This window comes from Oncorhynchus masou, chromosome 4, assembly GCF_036934945.1.
Source record: "Oncorhynchus masou masou isolate Uvic2021 chromosome 4, UVic_Omas_1.1, whole genome shotgun sequence".
NCBI classification, from domain to species: Eukaryota; Metazoa; Chordata; class Actinopteri; order Salmoniformes; family Salmonidae; genus Oncorhynchus; species Oncorhynchus masou.
In genome coordinates, this window is record NC_088215.1 from 15668994 (window position 1) to 15688544 (window position 19551).

Sequence of the window (19551 nt, forward strand, 5' to 3'; positions counted from 1 at the left end):
TGTCCTATTGATGCCTCCGTCTATAATCATAACATCTGACATAACAGCTACGTAGTTGTTCTGTTGAAGCATTATAAATTATAAATGTCATTCTCATCCCTCTCTCCAGGTTCAGCGTGTGTGGTCAGATCGCTATCACCCGTCTGCCAGAGGGCCTCAAGCAGCAGGGGCGTTACAAGGTGACCCTCACTCCCCGGGGACAGGACAACACTGCCACCCGCACCACCGACTCAGACCAGCAGGGGGCCTTCTGCTTCCATGCCAAACCTGGAGACTACAGTGTTACCGTACGTTACAGAAATACAGCTTGTTCTGACTATGAGATGAATTGGTGGCTTTGGTTGTATTGAGCGAAGTTGCCCTTATGCCCTTATCTAGGATCAGCGTAGCTGCTCTGAATCATATCCCTATAAGGGTGAAGAAAGTATACTAAAGTGATCTATGGGCAACTTCATCCTACTTCCAGTCCTATTTACGTGAGATCAGCTCTTAGGGATGTTACCCTCAAAATAGGACCAAACAGGATTTTTCCCATTTACCTTGGCTGTACTTAGGCTAACTTTTCACCCTGCCTTCCATCCTTCTCTGCAGGTGTCTCTTCCTGAGGCGGAGGTAAAGGCTGGCCTGGCCCTGCAGCCTGCTGCTCTGGAGGTCTCCCTGGTGGACAGGCCCCTCTCCGACCTCCTCTTCACCCAGTTCATGGCCTCCGTCTCGGGCAGGGTCTACTGTCTGGGTAAGCCTGCCCTGGAGCTCTCTCCCATTAGTCTATGACTCACTCTGAACGTTTCCTGTTTAGATGTCAAGTAGGAATAATTCAAGGTTAACAATAACCCCTTAGGGGGAAGTAACTCTTATTCAACAGGGAACAGTAGGGGGCATTTTCTGTTGAATGAAAACAGTCATGGTTAAAAGTGCTTTTCTATTAGACAGACTGTGTGTGTTTTGATGCCTAACTGGGTCATTGTCAGGACAAACGCTGAAAACAGTCAATCTGAATACTCTATTAGTCCTAGTATCCTCATTAGAGAGCCAATCAGCGACGGTCTCATTTTCACGGCTTTACCACTGTGAATAACCTTTGACCTCTTGACCCCCAGCGAACTGCGATGACCTGTCGGTGACCCTGCAGCCGGTGAGTCGTCAGGGGGAGAGAAGGAGCGTGCTCCTCTCAGGGAGCGGTGACACCTTGGAAATCTCCTTCGACAACGTCCTGCCTGGCAAATACAAAGGTACGGACCTCCTGGGTCATGTTCATTGGGGCAAAAGGTATTTAAAAAAATGTTGCTATGAAAAACAAAAATATATTTTTGGACAAGATCTTTTTAGTAGCTCCTCGTTTCGTTCAGTTTTCTTCCGTTAAGTGTCTACTGAACAAGTATGTTATAGGATCGTCAATGTTGTCAGAGAAGAAATCCATACACTAAAGCCAGGCTGTACTCCAGTCTCTCAGGCTAGGTTATGTATGTCTTGTCCTTATGTCAATATTGTAGCAATGTCTGACTTTCTGACGCTCTCCTCCCTCCCAGTGAGTATCCATGAGGAGTGGTGCTGGAAGCTCAAGTCAGTGGAGGTGGAGGTGCTGGACTCTGACGTGCTGGGAGTAGAGCTCAGACAGATAGGCTACATCCTCCGCTGCTCCCTGTCCCACGCCATCACACTGGTCAGTAGTAACACAGGGGAGGGCTGTGTCTTTAGGTTTGTTCATATGTGTAGTTGTGTTTCTGTTTGTGCTTGTTACACTACACGGCCGAAAGTATGTATATGTGGATACCTCTATAAATCAGTGGATTTGGCTATTTCAGCCATACCCGTTGCTGACCGGTGTATAATATCGAGCACACAGCCATGCAGTCTCCATAGACAAACATTGGCCTTATTGAAGAGCTCAGTGACTTTAACGTGGCACCCGTCATACGATGCCACCTTTCCAACAAGTCAGTTTGTCCAAATCTGTCCTGCTAGAGCTGTCCCGGTCAACTGTAACATGCTGACCACACCGCCCACGTTGTGTGCGTTGCTATATATATATATATTATACACGTTATTCAATCATTGCACCCACAATGCTTGCGAGCATCTGCGTAGCCAGGTGCTAAAATAGAACTTGTTTTTTTTTGTGAAGCTTGACTTGCTGCAAGTCCCGCCTCTCCCATCTCCTCATTGGTTTTTAGGAGCAAATACCCACATGGGCGATTGAAAGTTTAACTGAGGTCCACACTCCAGTCCAGTTTGTGGTGGTAATGCACCTTAAAGTTGGTTGCCAGCTGCCATATAAAGTCTGAAGAAGAAGCCTGAGGAGATCGGTTTACCCTTTTATCTGTGGATTAATTGTCGGATTAGAGGACCTTGTGTGTTTCAAGTACAATTACAACCCAATGTGTATATCCCAATGAGAAATTAGCTCGCAACAGCAAGCTAGCTAGCTAAATTGCCATGAATGTTTCATGTGTTTCGACCTGTCCCCAAATGAATCTAGTTGGTTCAGAGTTTGTTTTGATATTTCAACCTGCATATCCTTACCGTGTCTGGTGTGGATGGACAAAATCAACATGTGTGCACGCGGTCTAGTCCGCATGTAAGTCCTGTTACTGTGAAGTGGGAAGGTCTAGGAGCAACAACGGCTCTGACACGAAGTGGTAGGCCACACAAGCTCACAGAACAAGACCGCAGAGTCCTGATGCATGTAGCCCTTTAAATCTGTCCTCGGTTGCAACACTCACTACCGAGTTCCAAACTGCCTCTGGAAGCAACGTCAGAACAATACACTTTTTGTTGGGAGCTTCATGAATTGGTTTTCCATGGCCGAGCTGCCACACACAAGCCTAAGATCTCCATGTGCAATGACGAGAGTCGGCTGGAGTGGTGTAAAGCTCGCCGCAATTGGCCTTTTGGAGCAGTGAAAACGCGTTCCCTGGAGCGATGAATCACGCTTCAACATCAGTGCCCGACCTCACTATTGTTCTTATGGCAGAATGGAAGCAAGTCCAGCAGCAATGTTCCAACATCTAGTGGAAAGCCTTCCCTGAAGAGTTGGAAGGCTTTTTGTAGGAGCAATTGGTGGACCAACTCCATATTAATGCCCATGATTTTGGAATGAGATGTTCGACGAGCAGCTGTCCACATACTGTTGGACAGCTGCTCTGATAAGAAGAGTATGAGTGAATTGCTGAGCATAATGGTCCTTAAATAGCTCATATTACATAATCGTGGTTGCTGTGGTGAAAGTCTAAATGAGTGTCTGTGTATCCTGGCAGGAGTTCTTTCAGGACGGCAGCAAGCCTGAGAACGTTGGCGTCTATAACCTCTCCAAGGGGGTCAACCGCTTCTGTCTCTCCAAGCCTGGTGGGAGAAACTCCTCTTCTTTTCACTTGTCTTCGATTCTCTTCAATATCCTTACTGAAAGACCTCTCTTTGGAAAATAAAAAGTGTCTTTATGAGACTAACCTAGGTTAATGTAGGTTACCGGTAGATACATGAGTCAAATATTTATGCTTATTAATCATCTATAATCTTGCCTTTGCCAGGTGTGTACAAAGTGACTCCTCGATCTTGCCACCAATTCGAACAGGACTATTATACCTACGACACGTAAGGGTGTTCTATTGGATCCATTTCTATGTTTTCCTTTTACATAGCCACACCAAAGTGAATGACTCTACTTGTCTAAATGTCTCCTTCAGGTCAGCCCCCACTATCCTGACCCTGACTGCAGTGAGACATCACATGACTGGCCTAATCACCACTGATAAGATCCTAGATGTCACGGTCAACATCAAGTTAGTGTCCGTCACCTCTATAGACCTGCCATCACTCTACCATGTCCAAACAACCAGGCAAAATGTGGACTGATGGCATTGTCCTTGTTTGTAAGATGAATATCTGAGATTGTGTGTAAGATTTTCTGAGCAGTACTGTATACAGAATATACATTTAACTCAAAGGGGTGAATCTGTGTGCATAATTTGATTCAACCATCTATTTACATGATTCATAAAAAGGTTGGAGATTTACATGCATTTCCAGAATTAGGGTTTAAACATTAATTACTTGATTGTTTGTCTAAATATGACAACAACAACAAAAATGATTATCACTGTGTTCCTCCTGTAGGTCCATAGTCTGGTCCTGCTGTATTAACCTAAACACTGTTTATGTGTCCTCCATCAGATCCTCCATAGAGTCTGAGCCAGCTCTGGTCCTAGGCCCTCTGAGAAGCCTGGAGGAGCAGAGACAGGAGCAGCAGCTGCAGGAGATCGAGCTGCGGCGCCAGGAGAGGGAGAGACGCGCCCAAGAGGCTGAGGATGGCAGTGACAACCAGCCCCCCATCCAAGAGAGAGCTGATGAGCTCACCCGCCCCTTTCACTACGAATTTTCTTACTGGGCCAGGGCTGGGGAGAGGATCACTGTGACTCCCTCCTCCAAGGAGCTGCTCTTCTATCCGCCGGAGATTGAGGCTACTATCACTGGAGGTCGGAGTTCACTTCCTTGTTATCCTCTTCTTTTGTGTTATGTTATTGTCTTTGTGTGTTTGGTCTGTGGTGTCTGTCTGCATATCTCTCTGTGTGATGTGTAGTGGAAAGTCTAACCAAAAGGGAAGAGAGACTGTAGATTATTCAAACAACAATTATATTTAATAAGATTTGCAAAAAAATGGATCAGTCAACAATCCACACAACAGTGCAGAGTTAAAAGCCCAACGAACAGAGTTGGCTCTCTGCTGTTATAGAAAGTACAACCTCTTGTCTACATGGCAGTTTAGCAGATGTGTGTAAACAGGGGCGGAACATGGTGTGTACAAGGCGATTGGTTTGTCTGTGCAGATTTTAAGATGGCTTGAGGTTGATAGCTCGAGGGCTTCAACCATCTAACTGCATTTATCACAGCTCACAGATAGTAAAAACATGGGATGTCTCACATGCTGGGGTCTCACCCAAACGGATCTTAGCTATACGCCCAGTCTTGTGACTAAGTCACACGAAGACACATTTGTATCAGGTTAGAAAGAAAAACAAACACTTATAGCATTCTTAAGTTGTATCACACGGGGTAGCATAACTCACTGAGTCATTTTCCACCACAGGTGTATAACCTGTTTTTATCTCTCTATTTTTTATATATGGTAACTCTCTATTCTCTGCCCCTACCAGAACCCATCCACAGAGATCTGACCATCACCGGCCATGAAGCTGTGTCTGTGTCCAGCGGTGATCTATATGCCTTCTCTTATTCTGTCCCCTTCTCACAGAGTCTTGTCCAGGGCGTGTGGTGGACATCGCGGGGCGCGCTGGTCTGTTCCTGGAGGGCCAAGTGACGCCAGAGCTGCAGGGGGTGGAGATCTCCATCACCGAGAGAGGAGCCAAGGCCCCCCTCGTCACGGTCGCCACCAATGAGAACGGGGCTTACAGGTATACATGACTATACCATAACCTCAGTCACTGCTGAGTTAGCCGTAAGGCTGGGGTTGCTTGTTCAAATCATGCTCTTGTTGTTGTTTTTTTTAACAATACATTGGACCACTTTGCGTCTTAATCTAGCCACTTGAAATGTCCACCATGTTACATATTTGTTGCTTTAGATTAGCTGGAGGCAGGTTTTCTCATGGTGTTTGATAAATGCTCCTTGATTGTGACATTTGTCGGAAACGTACAGTAACACAAGTCAATCTAAATTACTTTCTATTGGTTGTTTCTCCCTCCCCAGTGTTGGTCCCCTGCACAGTGACCGTCACTATGACGTCAGTGCCAGTAAGGAGGGCTTCATCCTCAGCACTGTAGAGGGAACCCAGGGAGACTTCAAGGCTTTCGCCCTGGCTGGAGTCACCTTCAAGGTACAGAACACACATACTACTAGCTAGCTCAGTGGAAAGAACGGGCCATTTATTAGCTTTTGTCTTGTTGGCAAAACACAGTTTTTTGTTTAATTAGTAACATTATCCCTCCTTCGGTAGGGTGAGGGTTGTTTAATAAATAGTTGATGAGTCTGTTCTGCGAATGTATTGTCATTCAACAGTGTTCTTTTGGAATTTTGCCCTGGTGTCGAACTGCAACTTAAATATAGTTTTTGCTGCGGCAGGGTTTGTGTAGTCTTATGCAGTGTGTTCATAGGAGATATGACAATCTTTCTCTGTGTGTCGTAGATCAAGTCAGAGGATGGTCACTCTCTGTCTGGAGTCCTGCTGTCTCTCAGTGGAGGATCCTTCAGATCCAACCTGCTCACCCAGGACACTGGTGTCCTCACCTTCAACAACTTGGTAAGGACCTTGATGTTGACTGAACTCAACATCTACTTCATCTCTGTATTATCCTCCTCCTGAATGTTTGACTATTAAACACACCGGGCTACTAGGTGGAAGTCTATATTCTGTGTGATGTGAACTGGTGCTGATTGGATTGGTGCAGCAACACTGCAGGTGGCATTGATTGATTGCATCTCTTCTGTTCTTCCTTTCTATCCCTCCATCCCTCCCCTCAGAGCCCAGGGCAGTACTACTTCAAGCCCATGATGAAGGAGTTCAGGTTTGAGCCAGCCTCTCAGATGATCACCGTCGAGGAGGGACAGAACCTCAGCATCGACATCACCGGATTCAAAACCGCATACAGGTACTAGAAACAGGCCAATCAAATCAATCTTTATCTATGTAGCACTTTTCATAGAAAGTGAATGAAACCCAATGAGCTTTGAACTAAGTGCAAAAATGTACTAAACAAGGCAGAATGATGTTCACTCCCCCCCCTCCTCCAAACCATCATTAGCCACTTATTTTTATTGTAACAAATCTTATTCAGGCATGTTCTTGCTGACTTACTTGACAAGGAGCGTTACAGTCCCTTCCCCAAAATGTCAGTGTGTGTGTGTAATTATTTGTCTGTGTCCTATCGATCCCCAAAATGGCTGCCTGTCTGACCAGTTTCCTGATTTACTGCCTCCTTTCTAGCTGCTACGGGGCAGTTCAGTCCCTGAGTGGAGATGCTGAGAGGGATGTGTCAGTGGAGGCAGTGGGACAGGCAGAGTGTAGTATCTACAGCGAGGACACAGTCACTGACGAGGAGGGACGCTTCAGGCTCAGGGGCCTGCTGGTGAGTCGGCCTTTTTCAGGCTTCATAAGAGCCACAAAACAGTTATAAAGCCTGTATACAAGCATGTAAAGTAGTTATGAAGCCTACATAGACATAACAGATACAATACATTTGTAAGAGTTACTTTGTGGGGATGGCGTCATTGCGTTTGATATCCCCAAACACTGTTGTGGCAATTGCTAATAGCTCTGCTATTATTTTTGTGCTGCTAACGTTGAGCTTCTCTCTCAGCCTGGCTGTAGATACCTGATCCAGCTGAGAGCACAGGGCAACGACCACATCGAGAGAGCCCTGCCTCAGCACCGCTCCATAGAGGTTGGGAGCACCGACATCGTGGGAGTCAACATCATCGCCTTCAGGCAGATCAACCAGTTTGACCTGAGTGGGAACATCATCACCTCATCAGAACACCTGCCCACCCTCTCTGTAAGATCCCCTCACTACAATACCTGTAAAACCTCACCAGAACACCTGCCCACCCTCTCTGTAAGATCCCCTCACTACAATACCTGTAAAACCTCACCAGAACACCTGCCCACCCTCTCTGTAAGATCCCCTCACTACAATACCTGTAAAACCTCACCAGAACACCTGCCCATCCTCTCTGTAAGATCCCTTCACTACAATACCTGTAAAACCTCACCAGAACACCTGCCCACCCTCTCTGTAAGATCCCCTCACTACAATACCCATAAAACCTCACCAGAACACCTGCCCACCCTCTCTGTAAGATCCCCTCACTACAATACCTGTAAAACCTCACCAGAACACCTGCCCACCCTCTCTGTAAGATCCCCTCACTACAATACCCATAAAACCTCACCAGAACACCTGCCCACCCTCTCTGTAAGATCCCCTCACTACAATACCTGTAAAACCTCACCAGAACACCTGCCCACCCTCTCTGTAAGATCCCCTCACTACAATACCTGTAAAACCTCACCAGAACACCTGCCCACCCTCTCTGTAAGATCCCCTCACTACAATACCTGTAAAACCTCACCAGAACACCTGCCCACCCTCTCTGTAAGATCCCCTCACTACAATACCCGTAAAACCTCACCAGAACACCTGCCCATCCTCTCTGTAAGATCCCCTCACTACAATACCCATAAAACCTCACCAGAACACCTGCCCACCCTCTCTGTAAGATCCCCTCACTACAATACCCATAAAACCTCACCAGAACACCTGCCCACCCTCTCTGTAAGATCCCCTCACTACAATACCTGTAAAACCTCACCAGAACACCTGCCCACCCTCTCTGTAAGATCCCCTCACTACAATACCTGTAAAACCTCACCAGAACACCTGCCCACCCTCTCTGTAAGATCCCCTCACTACAATACCTGTAAAACCTCACCAGAACACCTGCCCATCCTCTCTGTAAGATCCCCTCACTACAATACCCGTAAAACCTCACCAGAACACCTGCCCACCCTCTCTGTAAGATCCCCTCACTACAATACCCATAAAACCTCACCAGAACACCTGCCCACCCTCTCTGTAAGATCCCCTCACTACAATACCTGTAAAACCTCACCAGAACACCTGCCCACCCTCTCTGTAAGATCCCCTCACTACAATACCTGTAAAACCTCACCAGAACACCTGCCCACCCTCTCTGTAAGATCCCCTCACTACAATACCTGTAAAACCTCACCAGAACACCTGCCCACCCTCTCTGTAAGATCCCCTCACTACAATACCTGTAAAACCTCACCAGAACACCTGCCCATCCTCTCTGTAAGATCCCCTCACTACAATACCCATAAAACCTCACCAGAACACCTGCCCACCCTCTCTGTAAGATCCCCTCACTACAATACCCGTAAAACCTCACCAGAACACCTGCCCACCCTCTCTGTAAGATCCCCTCACTACAATACCTGTAAAACCTCACCAGAACACCTGCCCACCCTCTCTGTAAGATCCCCTCACTACAATACCTGTAAAACCTCACCAGAACACCTGCCCACCCTCTCTGTAAGATCCCCTCACTACAATACCTGTAAAACCTCACCAGAACACCTGCCCATCCTCTCTGTAAGATCCCCTCACTACAATACCCGTAAAACCTCACCAGAACACCTGCCCACCCTCTCTGTAAGATCCCCTCACTACAATACCCATAAAACCTCACCAGAACACCTGCCCACCCTCTCTGTAAGATCCCCTCACTACAATACCTGTAAAACCTCACCAGAACACCTGCCCACCCTCTCTGTAAGATCCCCTCACTACAATACCTGTAAAACCTCACCAGAACACCTGCCCACCCTCTCTGTAAGATCCCCTCACTACAATACCTGTAAAACCTCACCAGAACACCTGCCCACCCTCTCTGTAAGATCCCCTCACTACAATACCTGTAAAACCTCACCAGAACACCTGCCCATCCTCTCTGTAAGATCCCCTCACTACAATACCCATAAAACCTCACCAGAACACCTGCCCACCCTCTCTGTAAGATCCCCTCACTACAATACCCATAAAACCTCACCAGAACACCTGCCCATCCTCTCTGTAAGATCCCCTCACTACAATACCCATAAAACCTCACCAGAACACCTGCCCACCCTCTCTGTAAGATCCCCTCACTACAATACCCATAAAACCTCACCAGAACACCTGCCCATCCTCTCTGTAAGATCCCCTCACTACAATACCCATAAAACCTCACCAGAACACCTGCCCACCCTCTCTGTAAGATCCCCTCACTACAATACCCATAAAACCTCACCAGAACACCTGCCCATCCTCTCTGTAAGATCCCCTCACTACAATACCCATAAAACCTCACCAGAACACCTGCCCACCCTCTCTGTAAGATCCCCTCACTACAATACCCGTAAAACCTCACCAGAACACCTGCCCACCCTCTCTGTAAGATCCCCTCACTACAATACCTGTAAAACCTCACCAGAACACCTGCCCACCCTCTCTGTAAGATCCCCTCACTACAATACCTGTAAAACCTCACCAGAACACCTGCCCACCCTCTCTGTAAGATCCCCTCACTACAATACCTGTAAAACCTCACCAGAACACCTGCCCACCCTCTCTGTAAGATCCCCTCACTACAATACCTGTAAAACCTCATCAGAACACCTGCCCACCCTCTCTGTAAGATCCCCTCACTACAATACCCGTAAAACCTCACCAGAACACCTGCCCACCCTCTCTGTAAGATCCCCTCCCTACAATACCCATAAAACCTCACCAGAACACCTGCCCACCCTCTCTGTAAGATCCCCTCACTACAATACCCATAACCTCACCAGAACACCTGCCCACCCTCTCTGTAAGATCCCCTCACTACAATACCCATAACCTCACCAGAACACCTGCCCACCCTCTCTGTAAGATCCCCTCACTACAATACCCATAAAACCTCACCAGAACACCTGCCCATCTTCTCTGTAAGATCCCCTCACTACAATACCCATAACCTCACCAGAACACCTGCCCACCCTCTCTGTAAGATCCCCTCCCTACAATACCTGTAAAACCTCACCAGAACACCTGCCCACCCTCTCTGTAAGATCCCCTCACTACAATACCTGTAAAACCTCACCAGAACACCTGCCCACCCTCTCTGTAAGATCCCCTCACTACAATACCCATAAAACCTCACCAGAACACCTGCCCACCCTCTCTGTAAGATCCCCTCACTACAATACCCATAACCTCACCAGAACACCTGCCCACCCTCTCTGTAAGATCCCCTCACTACAATACCCATAAAACCTCACCAGAACACCTGCCCATCCTCTCTGTAAGATCCCCTCACTACAATACCCATAACCTCACCAGAACACCTGCCCACCCTCTCTGTAAGATCCCCTCCCTACAATACCTGTAAAACCTCACCAGAACACCTGCCCACCCTCTCTGTAAGATCCCCTCACTACAATACCTGTAAAACCTCACCAGAACACCTGCCCATCCTCTCTGTAAGATCCCCTCACTACAATACCTGTAAAACCTCACCAGAACACCTGCCCACCCTCTCTGTAAGATCCCCTCACTACAATACCTGTAAAACCTCACCAGAACACCTGCCCACCCTCTCTGTAAGATCCCCTCACTACAATACCTGTAAAACCTCACCAGAACACCTGCCCACCCTCTCTGTAAGATCCCCTCACTACAATACCCATAAAACCTCACCAGAACACCTGCCCACCCTCTCTGTAAGATCCCCTCACTACAATACCCATAAAACCTCACCAGAACACCTGCCCACCCTCTCTGTAAGTTCCCCTCACTACAATACCTGTAAAACCTCACCAGAACACCTGCCCACCCTCTCTGTAAGATCCCCTCACTACAATACCTGTAAAACCTCACCAGAACACCTGCCCATCCTCTCTGTAAGATCCCCTCACTACAATACCCATAACATCACCTCATAACTACCTATCTCAATCCCCAAAATATTTTCAATGTGCCATAAGGAACTAATTTGTAGATGAAGCCAAAATATAGCTGTTTGATGTAATGTTGTGATTGTGTGATGCCACTTTGAGCAACACCTTTATGTGCTCCATACATGGAGGACTAATGCTAAAACGAGTTATATCCATCTAGAGTCCTCTATTTAATTCTATGGCTCCATATAATTGTATTTCTCCTCCTGTCCCGTGCAGGTGAAGCTGTATAAGAGTGACAACCTTGACAACCCCATCAACAGTGTGTCTTTGGGACAGTCCCTCTTCTTTCACTTCCCGCCTCTGGACAGGGATGGAGAGGTATGGACCTGCTACAGAAATGTGCTATCATTCAGTACGTAAGGTGGTATAAGGCGGGCTAGAAATGTGTGTAGCTGATAGCCAAGGAATCGTCATTACTGCCTTCCTGAGACCTGAAGCACTGCTGTACCCAACACAGAAATGGATATTACTTAAATCAAATCACAACTTATTTAAATTATATTTAACAAAGACGTAATACACTTCCCAGAAACGAAAATAAATCTAAATAATAACAATATTTTATAAATTAAAGCAGAAGCCAACAAAGAAATCAAGAATAAAATGAATCTGTTTATTTAGTGATTGTCAGTTTAACAACATATAGAAATACATTTTCTTAATTAAGTTGTTGTTTTTTCAAGATATAACAGTCAATTGTAAATGTCTTCACTCTATGAAAATTCACTATATATATTTTTTTTTCTTAGAGTAATACCAGCTCAGGTTTCATCATGTGATACATTCATCTACAGTGTAGATCAATGTATCGATAGAGAAATAAAAACTTTTTTTGTGTATAGAAAAGACTTGGGTGGGTGGCTGCCTAAGTGTGTTTTCGGGCCACCTATGTCAAAAAAATTATAAGTACTTTTCAGTATGGAAAAACGTTTTCGGTGTAAACTTTAATGACTTAAACCCGATATTTTTATAACAATCTTTGAGAACTAACAATCACCAAAATAAAAGCTAGACAGTCGGGGAGAATCTAAAATTCAAAAAATGATGCCTTGAAGAGTATTTTTGACGACGCATGGGGCCCCCATTGATTTTGTTGTGACGTTTGATTCACTCCATTTTTAAAATGGCTACATTTCACTGCCAACAACACGAGGGCCTCTAAAATGTTGGTTGGTGACCGCACCATTGGTCACACCCACCACCGACCCCACCACCTAAGCCCCATTTGGATCCAGAAAACGTCATTACTTACATTGCCATCTGTAGTATAGAAGTCAAACATAACTACTGTGTCTTTACCAACCCATCACAAGCATATTATGGCTTAACTATACTGAACTAAATATAAACGCAACATGTAATGTGTTGGTCCCGTGTTTCATGACCTGAAATAATAGAGACCCCAAAATGTTCCCATACGCACAAATAGCTTATTTTGCACAAATGTATTTATATCCCTGTTGGTGAACATTTCTCCTTTGCCAAGATAATCCGTCCACCTGACAGGTGTGGCATATCAAGAAGCTGATTAAACAGCATGATCATTAGGCGTGTGTGTGTGTGTGCGACTGTTGTCAGTGCTGTGCCGTCAACCCATTTCTAGGTCCCTTCCGTCTCTCCGTCAGACCAATCCAGATGCATTTGTTAAATGTAGTGAGAACTACCTGTTCCTCTTGGCTGTTTACGATCACCAGGTCTGCTTTTCTCGCCAGACAGTCATGTCAGCTCTCATTCCAGGATGTCTGTTCGGTCGTGACGTGGTAACAGTGGCAGGCTTTTATAAATGTATAAATGTCTCTCTCCCTCTGTAGGTCGGCTGTATAAATGTGATAGATAGATGATCCCAGCCAGTAGGAGAAGACCCAGCAGCCCCAGACATGCTGTAGCAACAACAAAGGGTCTCCTCCATGAGCTCTCAGAACCTGAGAGTTCAGGTTGTGGTGTGCTCCCTGGGGTAGCATCCTCAGTCTCTGTTCTCAAGTCAAGACACGTGTCTGGAGTTTCATAATTACGCTGTCTATATACCTCCTCACAGGCTTCGGCTCCATTACCAAACAGGTCTTCTGAGTGTTCAGGCTGTGGTGGGTTCCATTGGGTCACTGCATCCTCAGTTCGGAGGCATGTCTGGAGTTTCATAGTAGGGCTGTTCGTAGACATCGTCATAGATGTCGGCCCCATTATCTTCATTGGTAAAAGTGGCCCGGTACATCTCCATGGTCTACTGCTGTCTCTGTATGTGAGCTGTCAAGTGAGTCCAGTCTGGGACTTGCTATTTGTGACCATGGAGATGGAACTGACTTACCAGGAAGATGTAGATGGAGGGAAAATGGAAAACAAAGGCTAGCTGTAACAATTTAAATATCATCTGTGTCAGCCCCAAGCAAATTCAGGGAGTTTCCAGAACTCCTGCTCCTTCCTTTTCACCTTTCTGCAGATGTGTACCCTCTGTTTTCTCCCAAATATACGCTATATCACCAAAGGTATGTGGACACCTTGTCAAACATCTCATTCCAAAAGCATGAGCATTAATATGGTGTTGGTCCTCCCTTTGCTGCTACAACAGCCTCCACTCTTCTGGGAAGGCCTTCCACTAGATGTTGGAACATTGCTGCAGGAACTTGCTTCCATCCAGCCACAAGCATTAGTGAGGTGGGCGAATAGGCCTGGCTCCCAGTCGACGTTCCAATTCATCCCAAAGGTTGAGGCCAGGGCTCTATGCAGGCCAGCCAAGTTTTCTGTATGGGCCTTGCTTTGTGCACGGGGGCATTGTCATGCTGAAACAGGAAAGGACCTTCCCCAAACTGTTGCCACAAATTTGAAAGCACAGAATAGTCTAGAACGTCATTGTATGCTGTAGCGTTAATATTTTCCTTCAATAGAAAGAACTAAGGGGCCTATCCAGAACCAGGAAAAACATCCCCAGACCATTATTCCTCCTCCACCAAACGTTAGTTGGCACTATGCATTGGGGCAGGTAGTGTTCTCTTGGCATCCGCCAAACCCAGATTCATCCGTCGTACTGCCAGATGGTGAAGCGTGATTCATCACTCCAGAGAACGTGTTTCCACTGCTCCAGAGTCCAATTGTGAGGAGCTTTACATCACTCCAGCCGACGCTCGGCATTGCGCATGGAGATCTTAGGATTGTGTGCGGCTGCTCAGTCATGGAAACCCATTTCATGACTCTCCCGACGAACAGTTATTGTGCTGACTTGGCAGTCCTGTTCTGTAAGCTTGTGTAGCCTACCACTTCATGTCTGAGCCGTTGTTGCTCCTAGACATTTCCACTTCACAATAACAGCACTCACAGATGTCCAGGGCAGCTCTAGCAGGGCAGACAGTTGACGAACTGACTTGTTTGGAAATGTGGCATTCTGTGATGGGTTCTTCAGTAAGGCTAATCTCTGGCCTATGTTTGTCTATGGAGATTGCATGGCTCTGTGTTCTATTTTATACACCTGTCAGCAGTGGGTGTGGCTGAAATAGCCTAATCAGGAGGTCCAGGTCTACAAACGTGGGTCATTATCATATTCATAACATTGATTTTACACCACAGACTACAGGTTGGGTATGCTTGACCAGTGAGGATGGGGAACGGCTGGGGCTCTCTTACTCTCTTACTGAACCTGATTGGCCGAGAAGTTTATTTGAAAAACTTACAAACCGTCATGGTGCAGCCGCTCCCCCCTCCCCCGTAGAAATGAAACCTAACAGGTCATACAAAAGCAATGCAAAATAGTGATAGAATGATGGTCTCTCCAAGTGTATTAACCAACAGTAACTGATTTTTAGTTCGCCCCCCCCCTTCTAAACTCCACTTGATCAGTGGTTGAGAAATGCCAGTGTAGGTGAGGAAAAGTTTCAATCAAAGCAGAGCAGATTGCTTGTAAATGACACAAGCATTAAATTGAAAAAAATGTTTTCTCATTTCCTTTTTTTATCATTGATATCGGTGCTTTTTGATTTGTTTTTGTTTACAATGTTGTTTTTGATTACAATATGTCTTTTTTTCCCTCTGGTTTTTATATTTTATTTATATATTTTTTAATCAAATGTGAAGCCATATGTATGTCTGTAATGTATGTAATGTGTGTGTGTGTGTATAACCTGAACTTATGTTATTGGCAGAGGTTTGAATCTCTCTTTATTGGTCCATTAACTTCACCCAAGCAAAACCTGCTGATTAGAATGTCTTGTGTAAATTGTTCTTTCAACCAGCAACTATCAGAAAATTTTGCTGCTCACATCTGTCACACTTATACAGTTTTAGTTTCATCAGCTTTTGTACAATATGATGGAAAACAGGGTTTTGACAGCACTGGGCCTTTTAATGGTTGCTATTCGCCTGATAATAGAAAGTAGTATAGGTTTATCCAGCGGTTCTGGGTCAGTGGAATTAATATTTATGTCATCACCATAAATATACTTTTTGTTGTGTGTCCTCTCCCCCAATACAGACCTATGTGTTGATGCTGCACTCCACACTGTCTCGCTCCCAGTACGACTTCTCTCTGCCCCAAGTCTCCTTCACCTCTACAGGCTACCATAAGCACATCACTTTGACCTTCAACCCCAATGTAAGTACACAGTACCTACTCCGCCAGGGCTGAATCCTCCAGCTAGAAGTTCTCCGCAGCCACAGATCTAAGATCAGCTTATCCTGTCCACATTCTAACCTTATCCATGTTGTGGGAAAGCACAAAACAGATCAGCGTCTACAGGCAACGTCATCCTAGTTCATCCTACAACTAATGTAATACATTTAGAATATTCCCATTACAGTGATAAATAAAAGCCTGCATTGTGTTTCTTCTGAATAATGAATGAGAACCCAATGTGATGTTCTTCATCACAGCGTAAAGTTCCTGACCAGGACGTAGCCCAGGGCTCCTACATAGCTCTACCCCTCACTCTACTGCTCCTGCTGGCAGCCTACAACCATGAGAAGGTACACTGCCTCCGCTCCTATTGAATAGCCATGTATCATGTATCCAATGTACTGTAATTGAGTGGTCTGGTAAATGTTCAAGCAGACCTCCTATTGCATAAGTGTGTATGCATGTATGTATGCATGCATGCATACACTTTGTATTGAAAGAAACAACATTCTATTGGTTTCTAGAATCTTCATGGCATTTCAGTACACGGAAGACAATTATAAAGTGTCATCTCACCCTTTTTTAACGCCCTGTCTCTCCCCAGGTGATCCCCCTGCTGCTGCAGCTGGTGAGCCGTCTGCAGGGGGTGCGTAGCCTGAGCCAGGCCGGTGGGGACAACGCTGCCCTGGACGAGGCCAAACGCCAGGCCAAGAGACAGAAGACCCGACGCACATGATCCACAGACCTAACATCTAGCATGTAAACTACCCCAACAGGAACCACAGACATGCTGTGTCTGAAATGCCACCTTGTTCCATGTATAGTGCACTACTTTTGACCAGAACCCTATGAGAGTAGTGCACTATGTAGGAGATAGGGCCATTTAATTCGCAGCCATACTGTACAATAGCATACTTTACCGTACTATACCCATAGCCAACCAGGCTCTGCATGGGTTCTATGGAAGACTGGCTGTGTAGTTCTGTTCCGTGGGACTCCTTCGTTTTATAGAACACTCATCAGAAATATTAAGAAGAATCCATTTTGTCCATATGTATATGAGCCATTGTTGCTTTTTTTTTTTACATTTGTAATGAATGAATTGTCAATTGAGATAAAAAACAACAACTATGGAGGTCTTAAGGGAGGTGGTTATGTCAATGTGGGTTTCATGGGGATTTTGGGGTTCAGGGTCACGCTTTGTGGTAACGATGCATCATGAAAGCTTTATAACTCGTTATAAAAGTGACAAACTGTTCATGACAAGTAATTTACTATGACGTGCAATGGCATTCATTTTAATCACGTCCAAATCAGCCAACTGTTCAAGTCACTGCATGTGTCATAAGGAGGGCCAGGAGTTTTTTTTCCTGACCACATGACCTGACCAGATGTTGGCCTATAAATGGTTCCTAGTTCCTAGTCCGATCATAAACTCCTGGCCCTAGTATGGAATGGTTTGTCATAATGGTCATGAATTGTTATGTCATGTTTCTATAATGGGTTCGACAGGCTGTGGTAGTTTGAAGCATGGTGGATTTTATGTGTTGGTCTGTCAGTTTGCTCAGGGAGAGTGGTTGGGTTGAGGGTGGGTTTGAAAGGGTTAGGGTTAATCATTACAGTAACAAGTTAAGAAATTAAGATTTCGGGTAGGGAGCTGTAGGGGTATAACTTTTTTTTAGTGATAATTATTAATTTATTGACATTTTATTTGTCTGATGTGAATGATGAGCAGTTTGGTAGCAAATTTATTTTATGGTGTGTTTGTGTTTTTGAGAAAATAAAGAGTCAGATTTCATGGTATGCAAGCTATCTGAAGGCAACGGCAACCAGTGTAAATGTATCAGACAAGTATCTATTACGAGGAGATATTTCCTCAGCGAATTCCAGGACGAATCCTAACTTTCACTTTAAAAGTCAAATCTTTACAGGTTTTCCCATTGACATCGATGCATGACTAAGTGAAAATTCACTTGTAAGTTAGGATTTGCAGTACAATGTTTGTCTTGACCTCACGTTGCCTTAAGCTAAAATAAAATATGTGATCATGAATAATTACTGAAGAAAATGTCATTGGTTCATCCAAGTTTCTACTCATGTGGTAATATTAATGCTGAATGTGAAATGGAACCACCTGAACCAATCTCTTGTTGTACGCTATTCTCCTGTTCTTAGTTAGTTATGGCCAATTTTAAAGAAAAAGATGAACAGGCCAATGGCTATTTACTGAGTTGAAACATATTCCAATTAGGTTATGGTTGCCGGGGAGAGTCGGGTTGAAGAGACTGATCTGTGTGAAATTAATGATAAATAAAATATGACATGGGAAAATGTGCTCCTATTTGGCTCAGTTGGTAGAGCTGTGTGCAACTGTCCTGGGTTTGATTCCCCCTGGAGCCATGCAACAAATGTATGTTGCTTTGGATAGAAGCGACTGCTAAAGGTTAGAGCATTGGGCCACTAACCAAAAGGTTGCTGGGTCGAATACCCTAGCTGACAAGATGAAAAATCTGTCGATGTGCCCTTAAGCAAGGTACTTAATTTGCGACACATTTCACTGCACCTACCAAATTGGTGTATACCCTGAGTGTACAAAACATTAGGAACATCCTAATATTAAGTTGTTCCCTTTTTACCCTCAGAATAGCCCCAATGTTGTCGTAGCATGGACTCTACAAGGTGTTAAGGGTTCTACAGGGATGCTGGCCCATGCTTCCCACAGTTGTGTCAAGTTGGCTGGATATCCTTTGGGTGCTGGAACCATTCTTGATAGACATGAGAAACTGTTGAGTGTGAACCCAGCTGCGTTGCTGTTCTTGACTCAAACCGGTAGCTTGGTACCTACTACCATACCCTGTTCAAAGGTACTTAAATCTTTTGTCTTACCCATTCACCCTCTGAATGGCACACATGCAGTCCATGTCTCAATTGTCCCAAGGCTTAAAAATCTTTAACCTGTTTCCTCCACTTTTACTACACTGATTGAAGTTGATTTAACAAGTGACATCAATAAGAGATCATAGCTTTCACCTGTCTCTCATGGAAAGATGTTGCTAATGCATTGTACAACTCGTCTCCGGGGGGCAGTGTTGGGTTAGGAAACGATTGATCGATACAGTCAAGGCTTCTTTTCTACGCTATGAGAATCATGTCCATTGTTGAGTTGTGTTTTCAAGTGGGCAGACGCAAGGACAAAAGTTCCAGGTGACTTTGGGTACTGTGTAATTACACATACACCTTATGATTTCATGCCATATGCATGTTGTATTTATGTAAGCCTATGTCATGTACAGTGCCTTCAGAAAATGCAAGAAAGTATCCCCCTTGAATTTCGGCATTTTGTTGTTACATCCTGCACTTAAAATTGATTAAATGTCAAATTTGGGTCACAGGTTTACACACAATCAACCCATAATGTCAAAGTGGAATTGTGTTTTTAGGC

The 19551-nt window shown here is 45.1% G+C and overlaps 1 protein-coding gene across 1 annotated transcript in view; it reads left to right on the forward strand.

Moving 5' to 3' along the window:
* Positions 1-18164, forward strand: part of LOC135524498 (BOS complex subunit NOMO1-like) — a 36818-nt gene extending 18654 nt beyond the window's left edge. Inside the window, 18 exon segments of the mRNA XM_064952086.1 lie at positions 110-287; positions 592-733; positions 1098-1229; positions 1527-1660; positions 3255-3342; positions 3525-3588; positions 3681-3776; positions 4168-4469; positions 5246-5405; positions 5701-5827; positions 6137-6250; positions 6472-6599; positions 6935-7076; positions 7308-7502; positions 11729-11830; positions 15969-16088; positions 16367-16459; positions 16714-18164. Coding sequence (XP_064808158.1) covers positions 110-287; positions 592-733; positions 1098-1229; positions 1527-1660; positions 3255-3342; positions 3525-3588; positions 3681-3776; positions 4168-4469; positions 5246-5405; positions 5701-5827; positions 6137-6250; positions 6472-6599; positions 6935-7076; positions 7308-7502; positions 11729-11830; positions 15969-16088; positions 16367-16459; positions 16714-16845 — 2449 coding nt within the window. The 3' untranslated portion in view covers positions 16846-18164.
* The last annotated feature ends 1387 nt before the right edge of the window (positions 18165-19551 follow it).